This window comes from Tetrahymena thermophila (assembly GCF_000189635.1).
Source record: "Tetrahymena thermophila SB210 genomic scaffold scf_8253957, whole genome shotgun sequence".
In the NCBI taxonomy this organism is placed as follows: Eukaryota; Ciliophora; class Oligohymenophorea; order Hymenostomatida; family Tetrahymenidae; genus Tetrahymena; species Tetrahymena thermophila.
In genome coordinates, this window is record NW_002475984.1 from 13,758 (window position 1) to 33,760 (window position 20,003).

The following is a 20,003-nucleotide window of genomic DNA, read 5'->3' on the forward strand; positions in this document are numbered from 1 at the left end:
AAAAATTTATTTTCTTTCAGATTAAAATTTGCATTTCATTATCTTTTTAAAAATCAAATAGATTTTTTATATTTTGTAGATTTTGAATTCTGAATAAATTAAATTATTTAGATTCATTCATTCATTTATTTATTTATTTTGATTAGGATTGGCAATTTACAATAATAAATGAAATTATTGAGCCTTACTCTAAGAACTTCTCCATGTATTTAAATAAACAGCACCATTTTATAAATATGTGATATTACAAATCAAATTTTATTTAAATTTTTTGATAACTGAAATATAGAGAGGTTTTAGCTTGAATTAATTGGACGTTATTTTATAGTAAAACAGATGCTAATGTTGAAATGAATTAGCTTTGCTTGTTTGTTTGTTTTTTTTGGAATAAATTGAAAATTAAAAAAGGCTTCTATTAAATATTGGTTGGGAAGTAGGTAGGTAGGAATGTATGTATATATATTTGCATGTTTATATGAAGGAAGGTTTAATTAAGTAGAAAAGAATTAATAAATTGATAAAAACTAATTAATTATAATTTTAAAACAATTTGTAGATTTAAAAAGGCAAAAAGCAAATTAATAATGGGAAATATAGTCAATTCAAAGAATACAGAAAACATAAGCAGATCTATCTCTGACTCGGATGATGTCGCAAATGAAAATATTCGCGTAAATAAAGACATTAAGACGTAAATAAAACAATAATTTGCAATCATGCTTTTCTTTGCTAGGATGTTGCTAAATATTCATTATTTTATTTATAGATATTCATTGCAAAGGCAAGAAAGTAGAAAGAGCTCTGCTAGCGATAAAGAAGAAACTTACTTAAACTAAAAGCAGAATGCAGTTGTTTTCAAGTAGAATTATTTTTGCTTTGCAACTATTGCCTTGCTTTTTGAATTATTTGCACATGCTTATTGAATAAATAGTTCTATTACTACTTACCTATTTATTAGATTAATCAAAAAATCAATCACTTGAAAATTTGTAGAACAGAAATTATTCAATAACGCTTGATGTGCTTTAAATAACAAAAAATTTACTTAAAAATATAAAATTTTAATAAATAGGGTTGAAAAAGAGCTCACATAAAAGTAATTCGATGATTTCATAGCAAAAATTAATACAGATAACAAGGCTACTGCATTTAAATTTGAAGCACCACTGAATGTAAAAAACAAATCAACAAATACCCTCTTCAAAGATTCATTTAAAGCTCGCTCTATTTCTACATTGACTTCAGTTATTGAGAAAAAATACAAAAACATCAAAGAATTAAAGCTTTCCTTCCCTTCTTAGTCTGAATCCAATCAAGAAATAGACATGGAACCCATTTATTCAATTTGCATGATGCTATCCAGCTTAAAATAGCTGGAATCACTTTCGCTAAACTTTTTCCAGTAAAAAATTAATTTCTTTTGTTATTGCTTGATTTCTTGTTTGCTACTTATTTGAAAGTTGTTAGTTAGTTAGTAAATAAATAAATAAATTAAATAATTAGTTAGCAAGTAAAATTCTTTGCATACAAATCAACAAAATTTTAAAAATCAATAAAATTATAAATAGAACTTTATAAATAGAGAGAAAATACCTAAAAAACTACTTTCATTAATCTATTAGAATTTAAAAAAATACAAATCGAAAAATTATTAATCCATCAATAAGAAAAATTAAACAAATAATTTGATCATTTATTGATTTATTCATTATTTCATTTGTATTTTGTGATATTCCAAGTATTTTACACACAAAAAACAATACAAATTGTATATTATTTTTTAAAAAAACTCTATATTCCAATAACCAAATATTCTTTTTGCTTATTTTTATTACTTTCGAAAATAAATATTGATTGGTTAACGATTAAAGCAAATAATATAACTAATTTAATTTAAATTAAATAGATGGGGCTATTATAATTCTAACATAAAGACTGAATGCCTTATTGTTCTTTGTAATGCTATTACTATATTATCACCTACTTTGAAGTCACTCAAATTAGATTTTGGTAGATGGGGATGCGAAAAATACGGAAATTTAAAAATATACACTGATGCAACAATTTCATGTTTTTGTGATATGATTTAATCCCTCACTCAGCTAAGAAGTCTCGATATTAATCTAAGAAGGTAAAACATTAATTTTCTTATGCTTTGTTTTTTAAACATTTCCTTTTTATTCATAATAAATAAATAGTTGGGGATATGAAAACTACAAAATAACTAATCAAAGTGTTATTTAAATCTTTAAAAGTGTTGGAACTCTAGTTAATTTAGTAGACCTTAAAATCAATCTTACAAAGTAATTTAATGCATTTTCATTTAAATAATAAATGTCATTTAAATTAATCGAAAATCCAATAAATATTATTATGAAAATCAAGCAAGGTTGATAATTAATAAGTAAAGAAAGAAATAATAATCTAATTAATGGTTAAATATACAAAGAAAATCTATTAATTAATTAATTAATTAATTAAATTTGCTAACATTTTTATCATTTAAAATTTGAATTTACTTAGAAATTGTTTATGTAATTTAAATTATTTGTAAAATAGGTGGGGATATTTGAACAACAATATTAGCGAAACTAGTTTACAAGATCTTAAATAATATTTAGTGAACTTACAAAATCTCAAGCATATTTACCTCAATTTCGACTTGTAAATTTAAAAAAATTTATTAATAAGTTATTAATTTTAGTAATAAATAAATAGGTGGACACACTTGCATAATTATAAATATATAAAAGAGGCTTTGGTCTAACTTCCTTTACTAGAACAATGTCACATAGATACTACTGAAGTAATTTGTTTATTTAAATTTTTGTCATTTAAATTAAATAAGAAGAATTTTGATTTTCATTTATTTTTACTCTTGTTTTATCGAATTTAATTATGATATCTAAAATTTTTGTTTTTTGGTAGAATTAATCTGAATATATTTTATTATAGGAATAAAATGAAGTCAAAAGACTATATGATTTAATTAACTACAGAAAGAAATAATACTTAATGTCTTACTCACTACTTAAGTCTGAATAAGGAGATTACTTTAGACGCGAAATCCTCTGGGATGCACTTCGTGTTTGCTTACATGATAAAAAATAATGAAATTAACCAATGAATGAATAAATCAACCAACAAGCATTTGTTTATAAAAAAATGAATAGCTTATTAATCAAAAATATTGATACTAAAATCTCTTTTTAATCTTACATTTTTTATAATAAAATAAAAAATACTCTCACATACTACAATAGAAAATATTTAAACTCAAATATTTATCAATAAATAAATAAATAATAATAAAAATTCTCGCACAAACACACAAACAAACAAACATACAAGCCACAAGAATAAGCAAATAAACAAATAATGAATGATGAATAAACAAAATCTATTCTATATATGATGATAGATAATATATCAGTTTTTTTGATGTATTTTTCAAACAAAAGTAATTTGAATTCCTTTAAAAAAGATATAAAATATATATTACTATTACTATTATTAATTACTTGTAAAATTATACTTAAAATTTTTATAAATCTCCATATATCTTATGTATCTTTTTAAATTATGATTATAAAACTTCGCCAAAATAATTATTAATATTTACTTTTAAAATTTAATCAATCAAATGTTCTTATTCTACTTTAAATTTAACTTATATTTATATATTAATTAAATATAACACAAATACTTTTTTACTTTAATATTTTTGAGCAATTTATTTTTTGATTAATAATAATATATTTATTCAACATTAAGCTAGTTAAAAAAGTACTTTTGTATTCATTGAATACTTTATATTTATTTTAATTACTAATCAATTTGAAAATGAAAATAAAATAAAAATATCTCTAAATAAGAGATATACCAATAAAAGAATAATATCTCAAAAAGAATAGTACTTAAAAAAATAAAAATATCTCAAGTTTTATGACGAGATTTCTTCGTCAATAAAATAAAAATATCTCAAAAAAGTGGGGTAATAAAAGAAATCTTTATATCAATTTTATTTGTATCAATTATTTATTATCTATAAAAAAAATATAAATAAATAATAATAACAATAAATAAGTAATTATTAAATTATCAAAACATTTTTAATAAAAAAATTCACAGATTAGAACTAGTTTTCTCATAAATAAGAGACCTTTTATAATATAAAAATATATAAACTTAAATGAGCTATTCTAGTGACGAAGATGATTACTTAAATGATTGGGATGATTCTGATGACTATAGTTATGATAACTATTACTATAGTTCAGTAACTTGCTTTAAATGTTATAAAAAAGGGCATTACGCAAGTGATTGTTATTAAAATAATAGTAATAATAGAATCAGATGTTATAATTGTAATTAATTAGGGCATATAAGACCTAAATGTCCTTTACTAAGATAATCGTAATCAATAGCTAGCAATTTCATAAGACCTACTTAAATTTCATAACCTCAATAATGTTAAAGCTCTACTAGCAATACTTCTACTTCTATTTAAAACTAAATAATATTTAAAGATGCATCTTTGTAATAAATCTTCAACTCTTTATCAGACTAAGAAAAATAAGAGAGATTAGAAGTTATGAAATAATTAGATGAAGTATTTAGCAATACTTAAAAAGATTGTAAAGCAGAAATTTAAAAAGAATCACTTCAAACAAATGACAACAAAGATTTTAAAAATATTACAAATGAAGAAAATTAAAAAAACACTAAAGTAGAAGCTAATGAATAAAATGAAAGTGAATCTAAAAAAACTAAGAAATTTTAAAAAAATGAATAAAAAGCTAATGAAAAGTTAGAAAAATTAGCTTAACAAACTTAAGAAAGTTCAGTAGAAAGTTTTTCAGGATAAAAAAATATCAGTGAAAATGACAAAAAACCAGATTCAATTCCATTTCTCTTTGATGCTTTAGATTTCGCAAAATAAATCTTGAATAGTGTTAAGGATTGATTTAGAGTTTATAAAAAAATTCTATGGTTTATTTATTTATTAAACAAAAAATATAAAAATTATGAAATAAAATTCTCAAATATATATTAAATTTTATGATTGTATATTTCTTCATACTTTTCCCCATTTTTCTGAAATTTTTAGAAAATTTTTAATCTCTACAAAACCCATACATTTTCTATGAATTTATACTAATTACGAATTCAAATTCTGTAAGAGTTACCTTAAATAATAATTTAAATTCAGAAGAAAAATAGGATAATATACATAAAAATGCAAAAGAGAGATTATATACTTTGTAAATAGAACTTCAGCAAAATATACCTACCTTTTGAGCTTATTTACTTTTCAGTTTTGAAATAAAGAAGAAAGCCTTGTTAATTTGTTAATTAGAAGGGAAAATGAAGAAAAAATTTGAAATTATTTTTAATAAATCAAATTATTTTCTTCTTAACATTTTAAGCTATATTTAAAATTTTAATTCTTAAATAAATGTAAGAGCTCATTCTATCCTTTACAGATCTAATAGATTTATAAATAATACTTTAAATAATGTCTTTGTACAATTTTTTTATTTTTAAAAAATCATTTTTCTTTTCCATTAATATATAAATTAATTGTACTTATTATGTTATTAATTTGGAATCTTTATAAATTAAAAATAACTAAGAAGTATTACTTTTCATTTGAAGTAAGTTAAGGTAAAGTAAAATTAATCTTAAAACAAACTATTTTGACTTTTTCTATTTTCTAATTACTTAGCATACCCTTATTTTATCTAAGATTGTTATAATTTATCTTTACACTTAATTAATCATTTATTTATTTACTATCACAATATTAGGTATATTTTTTGTTTTTAATGTTAGAATTGTTTTTAAAATAGCTCTAATAACTATACTAATTTTATATGGTGTTAAAGTATGAAATTAATATATTAAATTTTGTTATACTACTTTGAAAATTTAAATTTTAATATTCATAATTCATAAATAAAAGAGATAAAATTTTTGTGCTTTATAAAATTTTATTAAAGTGTAATAATTAATCTATTAATTGATGATATTTTGATCTTTAAATTCATTGAAAATTCAGGTATATTGGAACTATTATTATTTTTTAATTTTTTATCATTTTATTTTGTATATTTTTGCTTGATTTCTTAGCAAATATTTTCTGTTTTTTCTTCTATTATTTATATTAAATTTAGAATTATAATTTTAGGGGAAAATTGTGATCATTTTTTAGAATGCAATTTTCAATAAAAAATTTAATTTATTTGCTTTTGTAAAACAACTTTAAGAAAATAACTAAAAAGAATTTTTAAACTTTGAAATATAGAAAAATAAAGTTTACATGTATTTATTGGATATTAAATAGTAAAATTTTACCTTTCTTGCGATTACACTCCTAATTTTAGCTATTTAAATGAAAAATTAATTAATTTTTTTGTCGATACTTATATTATTATTCTTTCATAAATTTTTCAATTCAAATCTGTTGACAAAATTCATCAGTGAAATCTCTTTTTGTTCTATATTTTATATATTATTTTAATTATAAAATTAATAACCCTAACCTCATTAGATTTAATATTTTTGATGATTTTTTAACTATCAGAAAACTTAAATTTCTATTAAAAAATCTTTTCTACATATTTTATTTTTTAAATTGGTTTATTTCTTTTGATTATAAACAAAAAAAACTAGAAATAAACATCAAAAAAAAAGTTTAAAATGGTATTAAAAAAAATACTGATATGTATATCAATACTGTTGATATTAGTTAATTCACAAACGCTACATAGTAAGAAAACTATGTATAAGTTGCTGTCTTCTAGTAATATTGAGGAGGCTATGGAAGAGCTGTGTCCTTTCCCAGGTTATTATGGTATTTATTGTCCTCAAGAAACAACTGCTGCTCACAAAAGATAACTACAACAACAAGGTATCACAAAAATGCCATCAGGAATTGGAGCTTCGTTTGATATATCTACAGGTGAACTTAAGCTACCTGCTATCTAGCTTTCATATCCTTAAGAACCAAGTTAAGAATAAATTTACACTGACCCTCTTACTAATAGTTAATTTATTATCGCTGATGAAACAAATATATTATAAGCAGATTCTGATGATGACATAAGAATTTACAAAAATGAATTCGAACTCACAAATATTTGGCTTGATGCTACAAAGAATGGATAGTGGCTTGGAGGAGAGTATAGCTCATCGAAAGACTTAATTGATGTTTTCAACAAATTTTTCAGAGGTAATTAATATACTTCTATTGCTTAATAACCAAAAAATGTAATCAGAATGGCATTCAAGACTGATAATTTAAAGCTAAATAGATTCGCTTAGAGAGCCATTGACTCATTGCCTGAAGATTATTAAGAAGAAATCTATAACGAATTTTTAAATGCTTGGGGTACTCACATTGCAGTGGATACTTTAATTGGTGGTATGATTGAAAAACAAACTATCTTTAAAGACTGTGTATTTTTTACTCCTTAATTTTCAGGAGGTATTTCAACTGAGCAAGTAATTTAAGCTTTGCGTCATGAACTGCATGGAAATTAAGCTGAAGGATTCTTCACAGCAAGAAGATAAGTCACTTTGGATCATAAGTTTGGAGGAAATCCTGAGGATGGCGCAAATTGGGAGTAGACAATTAGTAAAAATCCTGCTTTGTTGAAGATTAATAGATTCTTATCTTGGGAGTATATGGCTGCAAATCCTTAAGTAAGAGCAAATTTATCACAAGCTATTGCAAGAAGAATAGATTCAATGAGATAAAGATAAGAAAGCTACTAAGCTCAAATCAGAGAATAAAGAAGACTTGAGAGGGTTGGACCAAGAATAGCCTGGGCAATTTAAGGAAATGGTTAATGCCATCATCTTTCTCCAAGCTTTAATATAAGAAGATAATTCGAGCTTAAAGCTGCTGAACGCTGTCTGAACAGGACTGATGAAAATTGGTTAGATTGCACTTCTGGTCCTTAATAATCATATGATGATTTTATGTATGAAGTAAGATATGAAAGAGATTAAGAAGGAAATTATAGAGCTATTATGCATAACCCTGTAGCAGAATATCCAGGAGGTTTAAGGGAGGCCGATGGAGCTTTTGTTGATAGAGGATGTTCTGTTGCTTAGCGTTATAGAGATGCTATGTACAGTGATTTTAACTAAACTCCTCCAAACGAAACATATATCAAAATGCTTTGTACTGATTGTCATCCTGATGTCTATAATACTCCATCAGGAGTAGTTTTCTAATGCAGTTGCCCTTCCTTCTGAAATATAATATATAAAATAATAAAATTAATAGATAAATAAAAAATCTATATATCTATATAAAATAACAAATACAATTGGTCATTTATATATATAGTATGTTTCAAAAAGTTGTCAAGTCCTACCCGACTATGTTAAGATCCATATCTCAGCAATAAGATTAAAATCTAACTATAATATAAAAAGATCCATTTATATTATTTAATATGATACAATATAATACAAAAAATTAAAAAAATTTAATTGTTTTTTATCATTTATAATCTATTTATTAACTTACAAAAATATGATATTTATAAATATAAAAACAATAAACATAATCTATCTATGTTTCGTTATATTAGATTTAAAAAATTTTTTCAACATATTAGATAATAAAACATAAAATATTTAATTATTCAAGCATTTAATATCTACTCATCCTTTTTTCGCCACTTCCTTATCATCAGAATTTATTTTCAAAAACAACTAATCTTTTTGATTTAAGACACTTTCTTATTACTTTGAATTTTTATGATTCGTTGATTTGATTAAAACTATTATTATAAATTTGAGTAAATTTAAAAATAATTTTAAATAAAATAAACTCTTAAATTAAAAATTGTTTCTTTAATTAATTAATAAATAAAATAATATTAGTGGGATAAAAAACATAATAAAAAACAAATCAAATCAAATTTATCAAATCAATTCAAAGAGCTTTTTTGTTTTATATTCATTTTTTTGTTAATAATATCACAATCCAAAACAAGTAAAATGTTTTTACCGAAGATCGAATTTCAAATTTGAGAGATTAACACAATTTGCTAAAGCAGAACCTAAGCCTGATGCACCTTCATCATTAATTTAATTGTCACTTTTTTAAATATTGAAGTAAAATATTTAATTAATTAGTTAATTAGAAGGAAAAAATGTAGAAATAATTTTAAATAAAATTAATTAATAATAATAAAAAATAGAATGAAGAGATTAACATAAAAGAAGAAAAAGCTAGAAAAAGTAAAATGAACTTTATTGTTTTTTAATTAGTTTTTAGAACTACCTAAGGTTAAGTGTCAAATTTGAGAAATTATTGTTATTTGCTAAAGCAGAACATAGGCCTAATGCACCCTGATCACCAATTTAATTTGCACTTTTTAAATATTGAAGAAAAAATATTTAATTAATTATTTAATTAGAAGGATAAAATGAAGAGAGAAAAAAAATATTATTAATTAAAAATAAAAGCAAAATTTTAAAATATAATGATGAGTTAGATTAATAAAGAAAAAAAATAAAAAAAATTAGGCTCAATAAAAGAGAAAAAGATAAAAGAGTTTTATTGTTTTAAATTAGTTTTTATAATTAAAAAATCACTATCCAAAAATAATAAACTGTTTTTACTAAAGTTCAAGTGTCAAATTAGAGACATTAATGGAATTTGCTAAAGTAGAACCTAAGACTGATGCACCATCACTACCAATTTAATTGTCACTTTTCGAATAATGAAGAAAAAATAAAAAATTAATTAGTTAATTAGAAGAAAAAAATTAAGAAAAATATGAAATAATAAGATTAATTAATAATAAAATCAAAGCTGAAAATATAATGATGAGTTAAATTAACAAAGAAAGAAGAAGAAGAAAAATCAATAAATAGAAAAAGAAAAAAAGAGCTTTATTGCTTAAAATTAGTTTTTACGATTAAAAATATATCAATCCGAAACAAATAAACTGTTTTTACCTAAGGCTAAGTGTCAAATTTGAGAGTTTAACGCACTTTGCTAGATTAGAACCTAAGCCATATACACCTTTTACACCAATTTTATTGCCACTTTTTGAATTTTGAACAAAAAATAAATAATTAATTAGAAGGAAAAAGTGAAGAAAAAATACAAAATAATAAAATTAATAAATAATAAAAGCAAAAGTTGTAAATAAAATCCAAAACTAATAAACTCTTTTTACTAAAGGTATAATGTCAAAGTTAAGAGATTAAGGCAATTTGCTAAAGCAGAACCTAAATCCGAAGCACCTTTATCTCCAATTTAGTTGTAACTTTTTGTATATTGAAGAAAAAATTTCTAATTAAAAAGTTAATTAGAAGGAATAAATGAAGAAAAAATATGAAATAATAAGATTAATTAATTAATAATAAAAGCGAAATTTAAAAATGAAATTATAATTATATTAACAAAGAAAGAAAGAAGAAAAATAAGCAAGAGCAATAAAAAAAAAGAGCTTTGTTTTTTTAAATAAGTTTTTATAATTAAAAGTATCACAACCCAAAACTAATAAACTGATTTTACTAAAGGTATAGTGTCAAATTTTAGAGATTAATAAAATTTGCTAAACCAGAACCTAAGCCTGATGCACCAATTGCGCCAATTTTATTATCACTTTTTGAATATTGAAAAAAAATTTGTAATTACTTAGCTAATTAGATGGAAAAAGTGGGAAATAAAATAAAATAATAAGATTAATTAATAATAAAGGTAAAAGTTCAAAATAAAATTATATGCTAAATTAGCAAAGAAAGAAAGAACAAAAAAAAGCTTCACAATAAAAATAAAAGAAAAAAGAGATTTATTGTTTTCGATAATTTTTTTAAATAGAAAATCATAATTTAAAAAAAGTAAACTTTTTTACCTAAGGGTTAGTACCAAATTAGAGAGATTAATACAATTTGCTAAAGTAGAACCTAAGCCTGTTACACCTACATCACCAATTGAATTGTTACTTTTTGAATATTAAAGAAAAAATATATAATTAATTAGTTTATTAAAAGGAAAAAATGAAGAAATCATATGAAGTAATAAGATTAACTAATTAATTAAATAAAATCAAAAGTTTAAAATAAAATTATGAGTTAAATTATATAACAAAGAAAGAACAAAAAAAAGCAATCACAATAAAAAGAAAAAGAAATATGAGCTTTTTTGTTTTAAATTAGTTTTTACAATTAATAATATCATAATCCACAAATATTAATAAATAAACAAAATTTACTCAAGGTATAGTGCCAAATCTGAGATATTAATGCAATTTGTTAAAGCAGAACCTAAGCTTGATATACTTTCATCACCAATTTAATTACCACTTTTTAAATATTGAAGAAAAATATATATAGTTAATTAGAAGGATATAATGAAGAAAAATGAAATAATAAGATTATTTAATAATAGTAGCTAAAATTGAAAATAAAATAATTAGTTAAACTAACAAAGAAACAACAAAATAAAGCAAGAACAATAAAAATAATAAGAAAAAAAAATAAATATTTTTTAGTTAGTTTTTTAATAAAAATAATACAATTCAAACAAATAAAATTTTTTTACCGAAGATCAAGCGCCAAATTTAGTAAATTAATGCTTTTTGCTAAAGCAAAACCTAAGTTTTATGCACCTTTATCACCAATTTAATTGTCACTTTTTGAATATTGAAGAAAAAATATATATTTAATTAGTTTATTAGAAGGAAAAAATGAAGAAAAAATATGAAATAAATAGAATAAATCATAAAAACCAAATTTAAAATAAAATGATGAGTAAAATTAATAAAGAAAAAAGAAAAAAACCAAGCAAACACAATAAAAATAAAAAGAAAAAAGACCATTATTGTTTTAAATAAGTTTTTTTAATTAAAAATATCACTATCTAAAACAACTAAACTATTTTTACCTAAGGCTAAGTGTCAAATTCGAGAGATTAACGCAATTTGCTAAAGCAAAACATAAAGCTGATGCACCAATTGTACCAATTTTATTACCACTTTTTAAATCAAGAAAAGAAAAATAATTACTAAGCTAATTGCATGCTAAAAATTACATAAAATATGAAATAATAAGATTAATTAATAATAAAATCAAAGCAAAAAATAAAATGGTGAGTTAAATTACCAAAGAAAAAAGAAAAAAAAGCAAGCAAAATCAATAAAAAGAAAAAGAAAAAAAGAGCTTAATTGCTTTAAATTAGTTTTTATAATTAAAAATATGATAATCCAAAACACATAAACTGTTTTTACACGAGATCAAGTTTCAAATCTGAGAGATTAATGCAATTTGCTAAAGCAGAACCTAAGCCTGATGCACCTTCATCACCAAATTAATTGTCACTTTTTAAATATTGAAGAAAAAATATTTATTTAATTAGTTTATTAGAAGGAAATAATGAAGAAATAATAGGATTAATTAAAAACAAAAGTAAAAATTTAAAAATAAAATGATAATTAAATTAGCAAAGAAAGAACAGAAAAAGCAAACACCATAAAAAGAAAATGATAAAAGATATTTATTGTTTTAAATTAATTTTTTTAGTTAAAAATATCACTATCCAAAATAAATAAACTATTTTTACCTAAAATATAGCGTCAAATTAGAGAGATTAATGCAATTTGCTAATTAAGAACCTAAGACTGAAGCACCTTCACAACTAATTTAACTGTTACTTTTTAAGTAATGAAGAAAAAATAAATAACTAATGAGTTATTTTGCAGAAAATGCGAGTTAAATTATTAAAGAAAGAACAAAAAAAAATAGCACAATAAAAAGAAAATGATAAAAAATTAGTTTTTATAATTAAAAATATAACAATAAAAAATTAACAAACTAGTTTTACTAAAGGTATAGTGTCAAATTTGAGAGATTAAAGCAACTTGCAAAAATAGGACCTAAGCTTGATACACCTTTATCACCAATTTAGTTGCCACTTTTGAATATTGAAGAAAAATAAATATATAATTAATTAGTTAATTAGAATGAAAAAATGAAGAAAAAATATGAAATAATAAGATTAATAAATAATAATATCAAAAATTGAAAATAGAATTATGATTAAATTTACAAAGAAAGAAAGAAAGAAAGAAAGAACAAAAAAGTAAGCATAATAAAAAGAAAAAAGAGCTTTATTGTTTTAAATAAGTTTTTTTAATTAAAAATATAACAATCCAAAACAAATAAACTGTTTTTACCTAAGGCTTAGTTTCAAATTTGAGAGATTAATACAATTTGCTAAAGCAGAACCTAAGAATGAAGCACCTTTATCAGTTATTTAATTGGCACTTTTTAATTTCCAAGAAAAAATATATATTTAATTAGTTAATTAAAAGGAAAAAGTGAAGAAAAAATAATCAACATTAAGATTAATAAAATATGAAGAAAATAAAAAAGCAGGCACAATAAAATGAAAAACAAAAAAGAGCTTTATTATTCTAAATTAGTTTTTTTAATCAAAAATATCACAATCCAAAATAAATAAGTTATTTTTACTCAAGGTAAAGTGACAAATTTGTGAGATTAATGCAATTTGCTAAACCAGAACTTAAGTTTGATACATCTTCATCATTAATTTAAATGTCACTTTTTTAATATTGAAGAAAAAAAATAATTAATTAGTTAATTAGAAAGAAAAATGAAGAAATAATATGAAATAATAAGATTAATTAATTAATAATTAAAGCCAAAGTTAAAAATAAAATGATGAATTAAATTAACAAAAAAGAATAAAAAAATTAAAGCACAATAAATAGAAAAATAAAAAAGAGCTTTATTGTTTTAAATTAGTTTTTACAAATTGAAAATATTGCAATCTAAAAATAAATAAACTATTTTTACTGAAGATCAAGTGTTAAATCTGAGAGATTAATACAATTTGATAAAGCAGAACCTAATTTTGATCTACATTCATGATTGATATAACCGTAACTTTTTAAATATTGAAGAAAAAATTAATGAGTTTATTAGAAGGAAAAAATGAAGAAAAAATATGAAATAATAATATTAATTTATAATTAGTTAAATTAACAAAGAAAGAAAAGCAAGCAAGCCCAATAAATAGTAAAAAGAAAATAAATCAAACAAATTGAAAGAGCTTTCATATTTTAAATTTATTTTTATAATTAAAAATATTACAGTTCAAAATAAATAAATAAACTGTTTTTATCAAGCGTAAGTGTTAATATCAAAAAATTAAGAAAAAATATCAAATAATAAAAAATGAACAATAAATACTTATAAATTGAAATTAAAATAGTTTTTAAATTTTTGTTTTAATAAAATCAATAAATAATGATGACAATTTCTATTTTAAAATTATTTTTTTAAAATAAATTGAAAGTGAATTTTTAAAAATATATTAATAATATTTATAAATTAAATATACGTGAGATCAATATGGAGAACCTAATGAGACTAAAGCGAAGAGTTTAAAAACTTTTTTTATTAATAAAGATAAATTTAAAGGATATTAATAAAAAAATTAATAATTACTTCTTCCAATTCTTAGTAATATTTACTCTATTATATCATTTATTTTATTTTATTTTTTTCAAAAATATTGAATAGCAATTTATATGGAATTTAATTAATTATTAATAGATAAAAAGTACAAAAAAATATAATTAATAAGTATCAAATTTGAGTTTATAAAAGAGATATCATAAAAAAAATTAATTAATTATTTAAACTTAATATTTGTATTTGAAACATATATTTAAAAATATAGTAGGAATTAGAGATGGTTAGTTAGTCTTATTTGAAAAAAAATCTAGTAATTATTCTAAAACTATTGTCAATACTCCTACAGGGGAGGCTTGTTAATTTTTTGTCTAAATTCTCTTGGGGTAATATGCAAATTTACTAACAAAAATATGATTTATAAATAAAAAAAAAATAAAATTTATCTCTCTATATTTTAGATAAAAAGAATTTTTTCAAAATAAATATTATATAACAAAACTTATAATATTCAGCTATTCAAACATTTAATATTTATCAATATTTTTTGCGCTACTTTTTTATTATCAATAATTATTTTTAAAGACAACTAATCTTTTTTATTTAAGACACTTTCTTATTACTTTGAATTTTTATGATTCATTCATTAAGTTACCTCTTCTATATATATTTGTGTATATTTTAATAAATATTAAATAAAAAAAACTTTTAAATTAAAAATTATTTCTTAAATTAATAAATAAATTAAAAAACATTATTGGAATAAAAAAGAAAGAAAAATAAATCAAATAAAACCTATCAAATAAATTGAATGATATTTATTCTTATAAATTTCATTTTATAATTAAAAATATAGCAATCCAAAACAAAAAAACTATTTTTACTTAAATTAAAGTGTCAACTTTGAGAGATTAATGCAATTTGCTAAACCAGAACCTAAGTCTGATGCACCTTTGTCACCAATTTAATTTTAACTTTTTAAATATTGAAGAAAAAATAAATAATTAATTTGTTAATGAGAAGGAAAAAATAAAGAAATAATATGAAATAATAAATCAGATTAATTAATTAATTAATAATAAAAGCAAAAGTTGAAAATAAAATAAATTATGAATGATTAAATTAAAAAAGAAAGAAGAAAAAAAAGCAGGCACAATAAAAAGTAATAGAAAAAAGAGCTTTATTCTTTTAAATTAGTTTTTATAATTAAAAATATCTCAATGCAAAACAAGTAATTGGTTTTTACATAAGGAGAAGTTTCAAATTTGAGAGATTAATACAATTTGCTAAACCAGAACCTAAGCCTGATGCACCCATCGAACCAATTTTATTGCTACTTTTAAATTTTGAAGAAAAAATATATAATTAATTTGTAAATTAGAAAAAAAAAATAAAGAAATAATATGAAATAATAAGATTAATTCATTAATAATAAAAGCAAAAGTTTAAAATAAAATTATGAATGATTTAAATCAAAAAAGAAAGTAGAAAAAAAAGCAGGCACAAAAAAAGTAATAGAAAAAAGAGCTTTATTCTTTTAAATTAGTTTTTATAATTAAAAATATGTCAATGCAAAACAAGTAAACTGTTTTTACGTAAGGGAAAGATTTAAATTTGAGAGATTAATGCACTTTGCTAAACCAGAACCTAAGTCTGATGCACCTTTGTCACCAATTTAATTTTAACTTTTTAAATATTGAAGAAAAAATATATAATTAAATAGTTAATTAGAAGGAAAAAATGAAGAAAAAATATGAAATAATAACATTAATTAATAAAAAAAAAAAATTGATAATAAAATGATGAGATCTATTAACAAAGAAAGAAGAAAAAAAAAAAGCAAGCACAATAAAAAGAAAAGAAAATAGAGCTTTATTCTTTTAAATTAGTTTTTATAATTAAAAATATCTCAATGCAAAACAAGTAAACTGTTTTTACTAAAGTTCAAGTGTCAAATTTGAGAGATTAATGCAATTTGCTAAACCAGAACCTAAGTCTGATGCACCTTTGTCACCAATTTTATTGCCTCTTTTAAATGTTGAGGAAAAAATTAATAATTAATCAGATAATTAGAAGGAAAAAATGAAGAAATAATATGAAATAATAAATAAGATTAATTAATTAATAATAAAAGCAAAAGTTAAAAATAAAACTATGAGTTAAATAAACAAAGAAAGAAGAAAAAAAGCAAGCACAATTTAAAGAAAAGAAAAATGAGCTTTATTGTTTTAAATTAGTTTTTATAATTCAAAATATCTCAATGCAAAACAAGTAAACTGTTTTTACTCAAGTAAAAGTGTCAAATTTGAGAGATTAATGCAATTTTCTAAACCAGAACCTAAACCTGATACACCTTCATCACCAATTTAATTTTCACTTTTTAAATATTGAAGAAAAAATATATAATTTATAAGTCAATTTTAAAGAAAAAAATGAAGAAAAAATATGAAATAATAATAAAAGTAAAAGTTGAAAATAAAATTATGAGTTAAATTAATAAAGAAAGAAAAAAAAAGTAAGCACAATAAAAAGAAAAGAAAAAAAGAGCTTTTTTGTTTTAATTTAGTTTTTATAATTAAAAATATCTCAATGCAAAACAAGTAAACTGTTTTTACCTAAGGTGAAGTGTCAAATTTGAGAGATTAATGTAATTTGATAAACCAGAACCTAAAACACCTACATCACTAATTTAATTCTTACTTTTTAAATTATTGAAGAAAAAATGTAAATTTAATCAGAAAATTAGAAGGAAAAAATGAAAAAAAAATATGAAATAATAAGATTAATTAATTAATAATAAAAGCAAAAGTTGATAATAAAACGATGAATTGAATAAACAAAGAAAAAAGAAAAAAAAAGCAAGCACAATAAAAAGAAAAGAAAAAAGAGCTTTTTTGTTTTAAATTAGTTTATAATTAAAAATATCGCAATCCAAAACAAATAAACTGTTTTTACCCAATTTGAAGTGTCAAATTTGAGAGATTAATGCAATTTACTAAACCCGAACCTAAACCTGATACACCTTAATCATCAATTTAATTGTAACTTTTTAAATATTAAAGAAAAAATTTATAATTAAATAGTTAATTAGAAGGCAAAAATGAAGAAATAATAATATCAAATAATAAGATTAGAAGAAAAAAAAAAGCACAATAAAAAGAAATGAAAAAAGAGCTTTATTCTTTTAAATTAGCTTTTATAATTAAAAATATCACAATCCAAAACAAATAAACTGTTTTTACCTAAGGTAAAGTGTCAAATTTGAGAGATTAATGCAATTTGCTAAACCAGAACCTAAGCCTGATGCACCCATCGAACCAATTTTATTGCCACTTTTAAATATTGAAGAAAAAATATATAATTAATCAGATAATTAGAAGGAAAAAAATGAATAAAAAATATCAAATAATAAGATTAATTAATAATAAAAGAATAAGTTGATAATAAAATGATGAGTTAAATTAATAAAGAAAGAAGAAGAAAAAAGTAAGCCCAATAAAAAGAAAAGAAAAAAGAGTTTTTTGTTTTAAATTAGTTTTTAAATTCAAAATATCTCAATGCAAAACAAGTAAACTGTTTATACCTAAGGACAAGTGTCAAATTTGAGAGATTAATGCAATTTGCTAAACCAGAACCTAAACCTGATACACCTACATCATCAATTTAATTGAAACTTTTTAAATATTGAAGAAAAAATATAATTAAATAACGAATTAGAAGGAAAAAAAAAGAAAAAATATTAAATAATAAGATTAATTAATTAATAATAAAAGCAAAAGTTTATAATAAAATGATGAATTAAATTAACAAAGAAAGAAGAAAAAAAAAAAGCAAGTAAAAAAAGAAATGAAAATAGAGCTTTTTTATTTTAAATTAGTTTTTATAATTAAATATCATAATCCAAAACAAATAAGCTGTTTTTACCTAATATCAAGTGTCAAAATTGAGAGATTAATGCAATTTACTAAATCAGAACCTAAGCCTGATGCACCCATTGCACCAATTTAATTTTCACTTTTTAAATATTGAATAAAAAATATTTAATTAAAAAAATGATGAATTAAATTAACAAAGAAAGAAGAAGAAAAAAAGCAAGTACAATAAAAAGAAAAGAAAATAGAGCTTTATTGTTTTAAATTAGTTTTTATAATTAAAAATATCTCAATAAAAAACAAGTAAACTGTTGTTACTCAAGGAAAAGTGTTAAATTTGAGAGATTAATGCAATTTGCTAAACCAGAACCTAAGCCTGATACACCTTCATCACCAATTTTATTGCCACTTTTAAATATTGAAGAAAAAATATATAACTAATCAGATAATTAGAAGGAAAAAATGAATAAAAAAAAATATGAAATAATAAGATTAATTTATAATATAAGAAAAAGTTGATAATAAAATGATGAGTTAAATTAATAAAGAAAGAAGAAAAAAAAGTAAGCACAATAAAAAGAAAAGAAAAAAAGAGCTTTTTTGTTTTAATTTAGTTTTTATAATTAAAAATATCTCAATGCAAAACAAGTAAACTGTTTTTACCTAAGGTGAAGTGTCAAATTTGAGAGATTAATGCAATTTGCTAAACCAGAACCTAAACCTGATACACCCATTGCACCAATTTAATTGTAGCTTTTTAAACATTGAAGAAAAAATATATAATTAATCAGAAAATTAGAAGGAAATAAATGAATAAAAAATATGAAATTATAAGATTAATTAAGAATAAAAAATAAAGTTGATAATAAAATGATGAATTAAATTAACAAAGAAAGAAGAAAAAAAAAGCAAGCACAATAAAAGAAAAAGAAAAATGAGCTTTATTCATTTAAATTAGTTTTTATAATTAAAAATATAGCAATGCAAAAAATTAATTGTTTTTACCAAAGTTTAAGTGTTAAATTTGAGAGATTAATGCAATTTGCTAAACCAGAACCTAAGCCTGATACACCCATTGCACCAATTTAATAATTGTAGCTTTTTAAACATTGAAGAAAAAATATATAATTAATCAGAAAATTAGAAGGAAAAAAATGAATAAAAAATATCAAATAATAAGATTAATTTATAATAAAAGTAAAATTTTATAATAAAATGATGAGTCAAATTAATAAAGAAAAAAGAAAAAAAAAAAGTAACCACAATAAAAAGAAAAGAAAAAAGAGCATTTTTGTTTTAAATTAGTTTTTATAATTAAAAATATCACAATCCAAAACAAATAAACTGTTTTTACTCTAGATTAAGTGTCAAATTTGAGAGATTAATGCAATTTGCTAAACCAGAACCTAAACCTGATACACCTTCATCACCAATTTTATTGCCACTTTTAAATATTGAAGAAAAAATTAATAATTAATCAGATAATTAGAAGGAAAAAATGAAGAAAAAATATGAACTAATAAGATTAATTAATAATAAAAGAAAAGTTATATAAAATGATGAGTTAAATTAACAAAGAAAGAAGAAAAAAAAAAGTAAGCACAATAAAAAGAAAAGATAAAAGAGCTTTATTGTTTTAAATTAATTTTTATAATTAAA

The 20,003-nt window shown here is 20.9% G+C and overlaps 5 protein-coding genes across 5 annotated transcripts in view; 3 read left to right on the forward strand and 2 right to left on the reverse strand. All coding sequences in view use genetic code 6, as the record gives it.

Moving 5' to 3' along the window:
• Positions 1-584: 584 nt before the first annotated feature.
• On the forward strand, positions 585-3,114 carry TTHERM_001070341 (kinase domain protein; the record flags this gene model as incomplete). The annotated part of the gene is made up of 8 exons (XM_012800769.1): positions 585-691; positions 767-859; positions 1,073-1,402; positions 1,907-2,131; positions 2,199-2,303; positions 2,560-2,664; positions 2,719-2,806; positions 2,956-3,114. 8 exons carry the CDS (start codon positions 585-587, stop codon positions 3,112-3,114), a joined length of 1,212 nt encoding a protein of 403 aa, XP_012656223.1.
• A 979-nt stretch (positions 3,115-4,093) lies between these two features.
• Positions 4,094-4,966, forward strand: TTHERM_01070350 (zinc knuckle protein; the record flags this gene model as incomplete). The annotated part of the gene is made up of 1 exon (XM_001026833.2): positions 4,094-4,966. The coding sequence occupies exon 1, from the start codon at positions 4,193-4,195 to the stop codon at positions 4,964-4,966; it is 774 nt and encodes a 257-aa protein (XP_001026833.2). The 5' UTR covers positions 4,094-4,192.
• Positions 4,967-6,676: 1,710 nt separating this feature from the next.
• TTHERM_01070360 (MAC/perforin domain protein) lies at positions 6,677-9,420 on the forward strand. The gene is made up of 2 exons (XM_001026834.3): positions 6,677-9,135; positions 9,222-9,420. The coding sequence occupies exon 1, from the start codon at positions 6,703-6,705 to the stop codon at positions 8,263-8,265; it is 1,563 nt and encodes a 520-aa protein (XP_001026834.2). The 5' UTR covers positions 6,677-6,702; the 3' UTR covers positions 8,266-9,135; positions 9,222-9,420.
• TTHERM_001070370 (hypothetical protein) lies at positions 8,949-14,544 on the reverse strand (the record flags this gene model as incomplete). Its single annotated transcript, XM_012800770.1, has 19 exons — positions 8,949-8,961; positions 9,029-9,118; positions 9,305-9,394; positions 9,646-9,735; positions 9,985-10,074; positions 10,209-10,298; positions 10,550-10,639; positions 10,890-10,979; positions 11,250-11,339; positions 11,579-11,668; positions 11,921-12,010; positions 12,264-12,353; positions 12,596-12,685; positions 12,857-12,946; positions 13,209-13,298; positions 13,507-13,596; positions 13,852-13,941; positions 14,399-14,448; positions 14,506-14,544. 19 exons carry the CDS (start codon positions 14,542-14,544, stop codon positions 8,949-8,951), a joined length of 1,542 nt encoding a protein of 513 aa, XP_012656224.1.
• A 494-nt stretch (positions 14,545-15,038) lies between these two features.
• The window catches only part of TTHERM_001070381 (kinase domain protein), a gene marked incomplete at both ends in the record, with an annotated part of 10,527 nt that continues 5,562 nt past the window's right edge, over positions 15,039-20,003 (reverse strand). The window contains 15 exons of the mRNA XM_012800771.1: positions 15,039-15,132; positions 15,357-15,446; positions 15,719-15,808; positions 16,068-16,157; positions 16,411-16,500; positions 16,759-16,848; positions 17,088-17,171; positions 17,428-17,517; positions 17,715-17,804; positions 18,056-18,145; positions 18,397-18,486; positions 18,663-18,752; positions 19,008-19,097; positions 19,350-19,442; positions 19,699-19,788. Of these exons, the coding sequence (XP_012656225.1) occupies positions 15,039-15,132; positions 15,357-15,446; positions 15,719-15,808; positions 16,068-16,157; positions 16,411-16,500; positions 16,759-16,848; positions 17,088-17,171; positions 17,428-17,517; positions 17,715-17,804; positions 18,056-18,145; positions 18,397-18,486; positions 18,663-18,752; positions 19,008-19,097; positions 19,350-19,442; positions 19,699-19,788 (1,351 nt within the window). The remainder of the gene's footprint in view (positions 15,133-15,356; positions 15,447-15,718; positions 15,809-16,067; positions 16,158-16,410; positions 16,501-16,758; positions 16,849-17,087; positions 17,172-17,427; positions 17,518-17,714; positions 17,805-18,055; positions 18,146-18,396; positions 18,487-18,662; positions 18,753-19,007; positions 19,098-19,349; positions 19,443-19,698; positions 19,789-20,003) is intronic.